We start from the raw sequence: 14077 nt of genomic DNA on the forward strand, positions 1-14077 counted from the left end.
GTTACTTCCTCGAGCCCGCCCACACAAGCGGTTGTGATTTGATTGACGTCTAAAATAACGAATAGTGGGACGTGACGGCCGTCATAGGGCAGGGCCAGTTTCGAGCCGCGCGCGACCCCGAAGGCGCGTTGCCGCTCCGCCTAAAAGAAGCGTTTCGGCCATGTTGTGCGGGTGGCTGCGCGGCGCCTTTGTAAACACCAGAAAACGGGGGTGGGGCGGAGCAGTCGAGGGTCCGCCGAAGACACTTTGGCCGGGCGGTCAAGCCACTTATCGCTCCTCTTTGCACTTTAATGCTGCATTCTGTTTTTATGGAATGATATTTTCCTCTTAATATGAGTAATATACAGTTGCGTATGCCCGTGGACGCCACTTAGTTTCCATGGCAACAGTGCAGGGTGCTCTACGTTATCTATAGATAACGTATATTATTATATAACGTACGTATCAGCAGGTTAACAGCAAGCTGTACATGTTTTACATAGGCCATATTGCTGAATCAGTCTGCTGTAAACGGCGTGCTAGCTAACGCAGTAAAAAACTAAAGTAACACAGGCCTACATGGTACGATTTTTAGTGTACTTAAATATAAAACGAAAACTACTACTTTAATAACGATAGATAGATAGATAGATAGATAGATAGATAGATAGATAGATAGATAGATAGATAGATAATTGATTAGTATCACTCGTAGTCATTCGTCAGGTAGGCAAATAATTCCGACGGTTTACAGAATGTTTGAGTATATTGCCCTCTACTGGATACAAATGGAATTGACACTGAATAAAATGTACTTTTTATGATAAGCCTTCGTTAACAAGCTGTCGATTTTGATAATCCACTGTTTTTTCTTATAGTGAAATGTGTAAAGATAATCTTTCTAAACCTTGTTTAGAAAATCAAAAACGCAGAGAATATAAATGACAACCCACAACTTTAGATTTCTCAAATTCCTGAGTGTAAATTAGACAATCATAATGATAATAATCATAATCGTCTAGAAATCTTTAATGTTTATGTAGGACGTGTTATGGCTTAATAAGTTTTACATAAATTAATATACACTATATTGCCAAAAGTATTGGGACACCTTTCTAAATCATTGAATTCAGGTGTTCCAATCACTTCCTTAGACACAAGTGTATAAGATTTAGCACCTAAGCATGCAGACTGCTTCTACAAACATTTGTGATAGAATGGGTTGCTCTCAGGAGCTCATTGAATTCAAGCATGGTACCGCTACTAAATATTCCACGGTCAACTATTAGTGGTATAATAACAAAGTGGAAGCAATTGGAAACAACAGCAACTGAGCTACAAAGTGGTAGGTCACGTAAAATCACAGAGCGGGGACAACGCATGCTGAGGCGCACAGTGTGCCGAGTCAATAGCTACAGACCTCCAAACTTCTTCTGGCCTTCAGATTAGCTCAAGAATCTCAGTGCATAGAAAAGAAGTTCATGGAATGGGTTTCCACGGCCAAGCAGCTGCATCCAAGCCTTACATCACCAAGTGCAATGCAAAGCATCGGATGCAGTGGTATAAAGCACACTGCCACTGGATTGTAGAGCAGCAGAAACTTGTTCTCTAGAGTGATGAATCACGCTTCTATCTGACAATCTGATGGATGAGTCTGGGTTTGGTGATTGCCAGGAGATACATACTTGCCAACTGTAAAGTTTGGTGGAGGGGGATTATGGTGTGGGATTGTTTATCAGGGGTTGGGCTTGGCTCCTTAGTTCCGGTGAAAGGAACTCTTAATGCTGTAGCGTTGTAAGCCATTTTGGACAATTTTATGCTGCCAACTTTGTGGGAACAGTTTGGGGATGGACCCTTCCTGTTCCACCATGACTGCGCACCAGTGCACAAAGCAAGGTCCATAAGGACATGGATGAGCGGGTCTGGTGTGGAGGAACTTGACTGGCCTGCACAGAGCCCTGACCCCAACCCGATAGAACACCTTTGGGATGAATTAGAGTGAAGGCTGTGAGCCAGACCTTCTCGTCCAACATCAGTGCCTGACCTCACAAATGGTCTCCTGGAAGAATGGTCAAAAATTCCCATAAACACCCCCCTAAAGCTTGTGGACAGCCTTCCTAGAAGAGTTGAAGCTGTTATAGCTGCGAAGGGTGGGCCGACTCCATATTAAAGCCTATGTATTAAGAATAGGATGTCATTAAAGATCATGTGTGTGTAAATTCAGGTGTCCCAATACTTTTGGCAATATGGTGTATGTTGCTGATAAACATGCCCAGTTGCATTCATTCCTCTTCCATACAGCTTATAGTGTCCGGTAAGAGGTATTGATTAGCCTGGAGTCTGTCTCAGGAAGGGTGGGGCTCCAACCCGAAACATCGCCGGCAGGCAGGATAAAGACGCCTAATTAAATATTAACGAAATGTTATCAGATTACATTACTACTTGACTACTTATAGAATAAATCTTTAGAGCCTATCAATTAGCTGATGGGGTAAATGGAATTGTGTGAATAAATACTAAATGCCATGCTTTGAATGCATATTAAATATAATTTGTTGCATTTGTTGTGTAATTATGGTAACATTGTACGACTACTTGTATTGTTAGTCTGTTTGTGTCCTATGGGTGGCGGCACTGAGGCGGAGGCCTGAATGGAATAGAGAAGGGGATGCATTGCAGGAGCAGGCAGCGGCATAATAGACGATTTTCGATACATTTCATGCCGTACCGTTCTATTATATTAACGTATCTCTGAATAGCTGCAGATTTTAGTATTATATGCATATTTTAGTCTGCATTATTCTGGAAATGGATGCGTGACAGGATCGCTTCACAGTAATACAGCATCTTTGGAGAAGATACGCCGAAAAAAGGTATCTAGGTTTTCAATAATGACATGCATTTTAGAAGTGCGTGATAGAAACTACAGCAGATTTAATTATAATGTCGACGAATTGATACCCACATTTCGGCACCTTTTGTTGATTGATGTCTTGTTATAGAAGAACATGATTGTTTTATGTATCGTTTGTTCTATCAATACTGAGACTAGGTCGCCAAAAGGAGTGCATTATTGTACACGGCATAATCCGTGAACACATAGCTTATAAAATACGATGAGGTAATACATGGGCCTATGTACCAATTAAATATACTGGAAACGTGATAAAACAATAATCGTTACAAATTATGAAATGATTTACGATACATTATCTCAAAATCAAATATAGAACAAATTATTTAAAAAATAACGGTAAATATTTGCCACTGCTAATTAAAATTAAAGTGAATGATGTATTGTTTAATTATTATTCTAAATATAAAACCGATACGTGTATATAACAGTTTTTTAAAGATATAGCTACTTCAATGTAGATATATACCTGTAATATACTGTGTGTGTGTGTGTGTGTGTGTAGTGTATATTCTGCCAGTAATGGATTTCAACAGAATATAGACGACTGACTTAGCTAGTACTCTTTTTGTTGTTATTGTACACATCCACGACTCACTTGTAACGCACATATTTTATAGTATTTTATTTTATAAAGATAATTACTGTTATAGTCAGCGATGCTTCTATTATTTTTGGTATTTACCTTACACTGAGGAAATGGTTAATTGTTGTAGCTTTTAACTTACAAATGTATAACCATATTTTGAAAACAGAACAAAGACATTTCGAATGTTTGAATTGAGAACTGTTATTGTTTTGTGACAAACATACGCTCAGTTTGAATTTGATGCCGACAACACATTTCAGAGTTGGGACGGGGGCGTGTTTAACGCTGTGCTGCGTCGCCTCTCCTATTAACTTTCTGTAAATGTTTGGGAGCTGAGGAGACCATTTGCTGGAGTTTTGAGAGTGAAATGTTGTCCCATTCTTGCCTGATATTGGATTTAAACTGCTCAACAGTTCATGGTCTCCTTAGTCGTATTTTTTGTTTCATAACGGACCACATGTTTTCAGTGATGACAGCCTGGATGGCCCCTCCCCTCTTTAGTCTGAAGCGCGCAGCATCCATGATTTCTAAAGTGAATCTGAAATTTTGATTCGTAAGACCGCAGGACAATTTTCCATTTTGCCTCAGTCCATCTTGTATGAGTCTCGGTGCCCAAAGAAGTCAGCGGCATTTCTGGGTCACATTTAGATTTGGTTTCTTCTGTGCATATTAGAGTTTCATCTTTGTGGATGCAGCGACGAACTGTGTTCACAGACAATGGATGTCAGAAGTGTCCCTGATACCGTGCAATGCTATAGAATCCTGTCTGTTTTTACTGTAGTGCTGCCTGAGGACTCGAAGATCACGGGTAACTAATATTGGTTTTCGGCCTTGTCCCTTGTGCACAGAAATTTCTCTAGATTCTCTGAATCTTTTAATGATATCACGGTATGTACTGTAGATGGCGAAATTTCCAAATTGAGGAACATTATTCTTAAATTGTTGTACTATTTGCCCACGCAGTCTTTCACAGAGAGGGAAATCTCTCCCCATCTTCACTGCACAGAGACTCTGCCTGTCTGGGAGACTCTGTTTATACTCAATCATCTTACTGACTTGTTGTTGATTAACCTAATTAGTCATGAGATATTCAAGCAGGTGTTTTGTTACAGACTGAGCATACATTTGTCATAAAACAATAAAATTATAGTATCAAGGTTTGAAATATTGTCTTTGTTCTGTTTTCAATTAAATATGAGTTCATATGATTTGCAAATGGGGTTGTATTGTTTTTGCGATGTTTCAGCATTGTCTCTTCACATTGAGCGATATGCAAACATATTGTTATGTTTGTTTGCGTTGTGCATTTTCTGTCTTTTTGCACTTATTTTATCTGTGTTTGTCTCTTTTAAGTGTATTTTTTAATAAAGTTTTATTTGCTCTTTGTCTTGTGACCTGTTTTATTCGTTGGTTTGTGTTTCCATTTTGTCTGATTGTCTCAGCAACATCAATCCTCACTGTTGACACCATGAATGTGTGAAGATGGCAGTGCTATGCTGCCTAGCTGCCCCTGTTAGCTATACCTCTTTAAAACACTGCTAACGTCATCAGCAGCTATTAGATGTCGGACTTAGAAGGTAAGACCTGCCTACACGGGATGTCAGTTTTAATTTATTACTATCATTCTAGACTACAATGTAAAGGTAGTAGGTTCCAAAGACATTATTTACATAAATAGGAACCGTATTTACATTCGGTACAGACTGAATAAAGAAAGAAGAATGTAGACCTATTGCTATAAATGTCAAAAGGCATTGAAGGTAATGCAGTTAGCTGCAAAACTGGTGTCCCCAGGAAATTTTCAAAAGCTAGTAAAAATTTACAGTTATTACAGTATTTAGTATTATCTTTTTATCGGATTTCTCTCATTTGTAAAAATTGCAGTCTATAACTATAATTTAAAATAGGAAAATTGGAATACAGTAATTCATTGTAGCGGTGATACATTGTACCTTGATGTCGTCAGTTTGCTTCTTCCAAGCTTGTAGACTTGTGTATATATCAACATCCATCCATCCATTTTCCAAACCGCTTTATATCAACATCAACATTTTTATTAATAATATGAGGCTTGGTGCAATGCATGTTGTCCGTGATTCGACCAATCAAAGAGTACCTAGGTAATCTGCATCAATAACTCCATCAGTTTAGTCAATTTAGTGCTGAAGAATCTGAAGCAGCGACAATGGTGAGGACGTAGACTGGCACTGCGGCAGACAGCGATTCAGAGCAATAACAAGCAACATATTGTGCTAAAACACTTGCACTAGGCTCTTGCTACAACTGTTCAGATGATTCATTTCTGTTTATTGCTGAGACAATTTGTTTTGTTGTGCTAGACGAGTGAATGGTAAAGTGTAGTAATGTAGCTAACAACGCATTTTCAGTATCCTCACTGAGATGTCAGCTGCAAATGAAACAATCGAAGAAAGTACATTTCGAAAGACTAATTTTTACTTCAAGGGGCCCATTAGACACATAATGTGCCTCTTTTGTTACCTGATAGCAAACAATGGCAGACAAAAGTGACTTAAAAGCTGAGTTGGAGCGAAAGAAGCAGCGACTTGCGGAGATCCGGGAGGAGAAGAAAAGGAAGGAGGAGGAGAGGAAGAAGAGGGATGTAAGAAGTCAAGTAAGTGTAAATATGTCTCTAGGGATTCCCTGACCACATGTACCATCTTCTTCATCATTAGGCTCATTTTGTGGGATTTCCACCCACAGCATTGAGTTTCTGTCAGCATAGTTTTGATGCTGCTTTGACCTCCATTCTTTGGCTATTCATTAGCTGCTCTGTTTCCAGAAGAAATGCAAGCGGTCGCAGAGTGATCAGTATTCGCTGTCTGTGTGTGTAGTCAGAGACGCGGAAGAAATCGGAGGCTGTCTCCCAGGACTCGGATCTGGACCACAAGCGGCGGGAGACTGAGGCCCTGCTGCAAAGTATTGGGATCTCCCCAGAACCGCCACTAGGTATGGACCACACAACCAGTCTTAACCACCATTTAGAACAGACCACACAACCAGCCTTAACCACCATTTTGAACAGACCACACAAACAGCCTTAACCTCCACTCAGTTCAGGCCACATAACAATCCTGAAGCTTCACTCCCGTTAAACACAGAACCCAGAGACAGCCTTACCATCTCATTAGGTGTAGATGACACATCCTTGCCCTGATTATGTACAGACCACATGTCCGGTAAGATAGAGACCATACTCTTTTGTGTACTTCCAAGAGCTGATTGTGGATCTTTGTCCTCTGAGTAGTCAAAACCAATAACAGAGGCATTATTTTACAAGATCTAATGTTGTACCATATGCGTTTTACTTTTTGTAGCCTTTCATAACCGTTACTTATAATCAGTAAAAGTTAATATGTGCTATATTTACAAAAAATATTTGTTAAATTCCAGGATGATGTGTAATGTATGTAAAATAATGCATGATCATGGATGTATCATTGTTGTATTCTATTGTTATTATCATTAAATTACAGAAGGTATGTTTTATTGCATCATTCATTCATTCATTAACTCACTCGTTCATTCTCCATACCCGTTTTTCCTGTTTATTGTGTCATTTAGCCTTTTTTGCAATTCATGTGTCAAGATCTATTGAAATTTAATTACATTTTTGTATATAATTGATACATACCTGCCAACATTTGGCTGTGGAAAAATATGGAGGCTTTCCCCGATGATAAAATTTGCAGAACTGGGGGCGGTCCCAGCAACACAATTTTCATCGCGAAACGTATAACTTAAATACCTGCGGAAAGTGGGGGGTTTATCGGGATAATAGTAAATCGGTAGAAAATCAGCAGAAACACGGGGAGTACTGGCCAGTATGTTGTTAACAACAGATATAGTTGTATAACTTTACTACTGAAATAGCAGTAATTTTTGTAGTCCTTTTAGGAAAGACTATTATCGTAATACATCGCGTAAGACCCGAAGCTCACTCTCGCTGGGGACATCTTGTGGACAAAAAGCAGTAAGACACTCTCTAAATTTGTAATACAGTTAAGTGTTAATGTTTGGTTCGACGTGAATAAAAAAGTGAAAATGAAATGATACTTTGTTTGCCACTTGTACAAGTACCTGAAATGCTATAGGCTTTGCTCAAGGGCCCAACGATGGTGTGACTAGTCTGCGGCACATGAGATTCGAACCAGCGACCTTCCAGTCACATATCGGACCCATAAATAAGAGGGCTTCGGCCTAAAGAAGATATGCAAATCACACCATCACCGAATTTTAGAGATGCCCTAAAATAACTTAAAACTGATTGTTAAAAATGATGGGTAAAATCAAAAATTACCTGAAACACCCCACGTCTGTCTTTCACTTCATGTGTTTTTTTGCGAATAAGAGTAAACTTTCCTGCATTTCTCACGTTTTTTCCTCTTGAATTATCCCGTTTGTTTCCTTTAACCCATTTCCACTCACCCTGTTGGTTCCCAGATGTCACCTCTGCTGCACCTTCTAACATGGGGCCCCTGTCACTGTCCTTGTTCAGTCCCGACCCCTGTGTCTCCTCCGTCGAAGCCGGGGAGCACGGCCAGCGAGGTCGGCAGCCAGGATTCCACTGAGGGAGCAGTGCCAGGAAGGTGGGCAGCCTGTCTGTGCCTCACGTGGCCAAGCAGACCGTCACGTTCCACCAGACCCAGTCATGCTGTTCACCGCCACTCGAACCCCGATGACTACACTAAACATTATATGGACCCATTTCTCAGTTAGGTGATGCTGAAGCAGCACGTTCTGCTAACCTGATAACTAGCGACAATCTTCTCACTGGGGGGGGGGGGGTGTCTAAACCAATGAACAGCTGACTTATCTCTACCATCTGACAGTATGAAATCTCATAATAATAATAATAATAATAATAATAATAATAATAATAATATGTGCTAAAATGGGCTGGTAACATATGTTTGATTTGAGCTGGGAGGGGTTGGGAAGGAGCAAAAATGTGTACTGTCTGGCAGAGGGCTGGGAGGGAGCGAAAACAGGCACCATCTGAAGGGCCCTGAGGACTGGAATGAGAACACTGGCTTGAAGAACAATTGAGCATCTTTTCATGCACTGATGACATCATTAATATACTGTTTACATGCAGTCTGATCTCTATTGTGTTCTCCCCTTTGACACTCTAAACGGGGCCGACAGGTACAGGTGAGGCTCAGAATCAGTGCCTTGTATGTCTTCAGTCTCCATCACTGTCTCCATGGTAATGTGGCACTGTGCCTGTGTGCATGTGCTGCATGACTGCATTTCCATCACTGTATCACCTTCAGACAGTGCAGACAGATGGGCAATGCAACATCTCAACTTTAAGACTGCATTTTCGTTAATGGCTTTTAACAGCGTGAGGAAGTTATTGGCTGATATGATTGATAATAATGGTAACTACTGTATATGGTGACTGATGCACTTTACAGGAATATGAATAAGGCGTATTACAAAGCATGGAATCATTTCAAATTGTCATTTTCAAAATTTATATAGGAAGATTTTATAAAGGATATTGCTTTGTCTGCCAGACACAATAAGATTTGCTTCCTTATATAAAATCCGTATAATTTTTAATTGAGAACTTTTGGATATTATGTTCCTAAGCAATGTTTTAATTACTAAATGTGTTGTGAAATATGCATCATAACCAGGTTAATCTGATTTCTTTTGGTTTTTCTTTAATGCACGGGTCCATTCCTGCTAGCTTTGTTTACAATGCAGTAGCTGATGTCATTCACTTAATCAGGTTCTCCCTCTATTGTGCTGCCCCCTCCTGGCCCCTCAAGGACATTACACTGGGACACTGACCCTTCTGTCCTGCAGCTGCAGTCTGACCCCGAGCTCGGGTGCGTCTCGTCTTCTGCTCTCTTCCTGTTTAGGAGCTGTGTTTAGTCAGTTTACCACCCAGGGCATGTGGAATCCATTCGCTGAGGTTTTTTTTTTTTTTTCCCTTTGTGTTGCTGAACTTTGTGGGTACTTTGAATCAAGGTTTACTATTGGGTGCTTAGCTCATGCACTTAGCAAGATGCAGTTTTTGCACATTTATGCAGCTGATTATTCTGCTGTAACAATTCAGGTTAGGCTCCTCTCAGTCCATGTTGAAATCCACCGCTGCCCTCAGATTAGGTTGGGTCATTATGTTGGCTCTGCACAATGTCTCCCAGGCATGGCAGCTGATGATGAGTTGGGATAGGTCTCAGTGTTATGACCACTGATGACTAACACAGACAGACTGCATGACGATGGACCCCCCAGCGATGCAGTAAAACTGTTTTTAATCTCCAGATCCCGGATGCAGAGACTTGGACCATCAAAAATAACACAGGTGGACTTTCAGCCCAGGGAGCTAGTGACGTACTCCAAAGAAACTCAGACTCCCCTGGCGGTCCTCCAGTCTGAAGGTGCGTTTGAGGGCCGTGTCTGGCCCGTGCAGTTGATGTAATCCAGTGCAGATGCTTTTGATCTTCTGATCAGTGGAGATTCCTCATGCAGTGCCGCTCATTGTTCACTGTCTGAAGGCATCATGCTCAGTCACGCCAACGAGGCGGAGAAGAATCCCAACAAAGTCCTGGACTGTCACTCCATAAAGCCGCTAGTGGATTAATAAATACAGTCAAATACTTCATCTGTATGAACTGAACAAGTAGGTCTTAAACATACATACATACATCCCTGTTCTACTTGCTTATCTAGTGTAGGGTGGCAAGGGCAGCTGGGGTATGTCTGAGGTAACACAAGTGAGGGATAACATGTGCATGTACAGAAAGCCAGCCTCCTTAAACAGAATATAGGCCTATATTTTTCACAGTTTTCACGAGCACTGAAGAACAAACAAGGTTCAATTTAAAACAAATGACAAACCATGCTCACATTACTAAACATGTAATTGCTTTAATTTTGCCGCTCTCGTATGTATATGCCACTGCTGAATTTAGTTCCTTCTGACATAAACCACCCTTAAACGCACACTTTAATTGGGTATTTGACATTATAACCCTGTAAGTAAAAGAAGGCAGAAGTAATGTCACAGTCATTTAATTTTTCCTACCCATCCTTTGATTATTCAATCCTGCGCCAGTTCAGGTCGATTTGCGGGGCCGTTCGTTTCCTGTAAGGTTTGTCAGGAGCGGTTTTTTCGGGAAGGGTACCAGACCGTCGGGGCTTCTGACTCAAATCAGGGGACAGCAAACACATTCGCAAGTGCCGTAAGTGGATACAGACCGGGCGGGCACCAGGGGTGGCGCCTTTCAAAGAGCATCACCTGGAATCGGGCTGGCGCTCTTGTCCCCCGGGGGAGTCCAGGCACCATCCCATCTTTAATGGCTGTAATGGGAGCGGCATGTGTTTCCCCACCTTCTGTCCGATTACGCCTATTTATGCCTATCCACGGAGCCTTGGCTTTCGCCCACATGACGGGGGTCAGCAGTGATGGTCGCTCTCATTCTCCGCGCACCGACCACCGCTTTATCTTTTTCTACAAGAAATATACAAGATTTTTACAATAAAAAAAAATGAAATATGACTTGCAGGACAGGTTCATTAAAAGCAGACGCTTGTTTTTTTTAGATATATAATACAGCGCAGAATGTGACATATTCCTAGCCTTAATTAGATGCCAGTACGGCGATCGGCTACTCGAAGTCCGCTTCTGGGCTATTCTTAACATCTGTATGTTTAATTCCGAGTCCGATCGCGTTTAACGCACTTCAGTTCAATTATTTTTTATTTATGACCATGTAAAGAGAAGCACACACAACACCCGGCTAATTTGGTTGTATCCTCCAGACTTGCAAGCCAAGACCGGTATAAAATACAGATGGTTAGACAGGCGAATTAAGTACCTCCATATGGACCTCTAACAGGGTTACGTAGTATTTGTAGGTAGGCTAAATGTGAAACGTTTGATTTATTATGTTCTCGGTGCCGGTGGGATGTTTTTCATTTTCAAGTTAATGGGAGATGCTGATAATGGAGCATTGTTACATCAAATGTTATCTCATGTCGTCAGTTATGATGCACTTGGCTTTCGCCCTATGCTTTCCTGCATTTTACCCTCTTCTTTAGTCTTCCCCTGCCTCCGTCGCCCTTCTGCTGGCTGCAGCTGCTTGCCATGTGATCCCAGACTTCCTGTCATTATAATTGATGTGTTTTTATTCTTTCCTCTTCCTGAAGCCTGATCAGAATTAAAATAGCAGTTGGAATTTCCTGTCAAAGCGGGTCATTTATTCAGCGAGTGTGCCACTGACAAGCCTTTGATTGGACGTTGCCCTCAGCAATATTCTTTCTACCGTTTTTTTTTTTTTTTTCGTGCCTTTCACTAGGCTGCCCATCTGCCCGGTCCGTGCGCAGGCTTGAGATGGAAGCTCGTGTGTGTGTGTGCTGGGGTGGGGGGGGGGAGCTTGCTCCTACCAAATCCTGCCCACATAGGAAGAGGGTTGGTTTCTAAATATTTAAAACGGCCACCCGGGTTCTGTGTTTGCTCAAGCTGTGCAGGTTGTTCCTGCCGGCTGGACACCTGGTGCTGTTTGGCTGTTCGTCTCTCAGAGGCACGTAGGGCTTGCAGCTGTTCATGGAGCCATGGAACACGTTCAGAGTTTTCGCTCCCTAAATTGTCAAGTTCTATCACTGTAAGGTCTTTGCTGTAACATAGTGGCTCTGTTTCTCTGCACAGAACTGTGGCATGGAGAACTGACCCATTATGTCCATTGGTTTCATGAACCTTGGTGGTTTCTTTGCACCCCATGGGACCCGCTGGGCAAGCTTACACCTGTGCCTACCCCTAGTCTAGAGGTTCCACACAGTCTATTGATTAGTGAATGTGATTAAATATAATTTCTGACACACCATAGCACAATGGGTACGTTCACACTGCCAGCCACATCGCTCAATTCCGATTTTTTTGCTCAGGTCGGATTTGTCTATCTTGACGGTTCACATTCATAACTACAAGTGACCTGTATCTGACTGTAATGTGAACGCATCGGTCCTCCGAAACGTCTCGCATGCTCACATTGATATGTTTTTACACTGGTCAACTGCATCACCAACAACAAAAAACGTCATATGTGTGGGACGACTCGTGGCATTAAAAATGGAGGCGTTAGTAGCTCACACATGTATCACACTTTGCTCTGGAGGACGACAAACAGTGAATCAGCTGTACATGAGCAGGTCGAAAAGGAGAAAAAAAGCCAGGCAGCTAGCTTTTCCTGTTATCGCAGCTCTCCTCCATTTCTACCTTCCCAAACTGCCGGCGCAGGCTGATGATGTCAGCGCATCCGTATAAGCAAAAAGCCACATGAATTCCGATCTGAGCGTTCACATTCAGGTCGCATGGCCGCGAATCGGATACGTATGCGATTTAGTACCACATATGAAAGTGACACAAATCTGATTTGAAAAGATCAGATCTGTGTCACATTAAGGCAAGAAATCCGATTTGAGTCACTTCAGCATGGCAGTGTGAACGTAGCCAAAGTGTCCTCTGCGTTTAGCCCATATGTAACAGCAGAGGGCAGCTATTATTTAGCACCTGGGGAGCAGTATCTTGCTGGTTTGAGATACAAACCAGCCACCTTCCCATGACAAGTACAGATCCCTAACCATTAGGCCACCCCAGTTTGGCTAAATTGCTCTCTGCATTTCCATGCAGTGTGAAAAGCCCATTAGGAAAAGAAAACTGAATGCTTGGAGAGACGCTGTGGAACAAATATTGCTTTATAATAATATTTTTATAGGCATAGGTGACTATTTAGATTTTTAGCCACACCAACACAGGCTAGAGTTTAAGTGGTTTTATGTGTTTTTTTTTCATCCACTATGGACATTCCAGTGTTTTTGAATGGATAAAATTCTGGGTAAATTGGCTGTCGTGAATGTGAATCTCCTCAGTTGATCCCTGAGAGCGACGCTGCCTCATTAGGCCACCGTGTGTGTAAATCCCCCCTGAAACATGAGCCCATCTCCTAAGAGCCAACCACCCCCCCCCCCCCCCGTGGGCTTCGCGGCCGCTGGCTCCGTCTTCCAAAGGAGGTCTTCAAGTAAAAAGCTGTAGCATCAGCTAAAGCCAGGTTCCGGTCTCCCTAACTGTACGATAGTCTCTTTTGTAGGGACCCATTACCTCTGCAATCAAATTATGAGCCTTTCGTTGGCTCCCACCGGTTCGCCTACTAATCATCATTGAATTTTATTGTAGGCTGGAGAATCGCAGGGACACAGTCTCTCCTGTGGAAGGCTGTGCCAGCAGCCCGCTGCCTGTTTGGCTCGAGCGCTCCGCATTTTTTTTTTCCATTGCGTCGAGATTGTTTATCGTCGGGCCCTGAGCGCTTGGGTGTGCCCGCGTGTTTACGCCGGTCCGGGTTGGAAGAAAAGCAAAAAGAGGCCGCAGCTAATCAGATTTCCTCGACCAGGAGGGGCGTGATCCTGCGTGGGATACGGCCATGTTCGACATCAAAGCTGATTTTTAGTTTTGCTTCATCGAACAGAAACAATCATAAAACTGACCAATCCGCTCGCCCGGGAGAAGCATGCTCAGTACCCCGCATACTTTCCACCCGGAGGTAAAGGCCCCACTCCTCGCTGGC

The 14077-nt window shown here is 42.3% G+C and overlaps 1 protein-coding gene across 1 annotated transcript in view; it reads left to right on the forward strand.

The window, feature by feature from the left end:
- The first annotated feature begins 12 nt into the window (after nt 1-12).
- Nucleotides 13-14077, forward strand: part of LOC125718891 (cytoplasmic dynein 1 intermediate chain 1) — a 48733-nt gene continuing 34668 nt past the window's right edge. The window contains 6 exon segments of the mRNA XM_048993184.1: nt 13-2852; nt 5989-6114; nt 6335-6449; nt 7999-8089; nt 9281-9340; nt 9780-9895. Coding sequence (XP_048849141.1) covers nt 5995-6114; nt 6335-6449; nt 7999-8089; nt 9281-9340; nt 9780-9895 — 502 coding nt within the window. The 5' untranslated portion in view covers nt 13-2852; nt 5989-5994.

This window comes from Brienomyrus brachyistius, chromosome 23 (assembly GCF_023856365.1).
Source record: "Brienomyrus brachyistius isolate T26 chromosome 23, BBRACH_0.4, whole genome shotgun sequence".
NCBI classification, from domain to species: Eukaryota; Metazoa; Chordata; class Actinopteri; order Osteoglossiformes; family Mormyridae; genus Brienomyrus; species Brienomyrus brachyistius.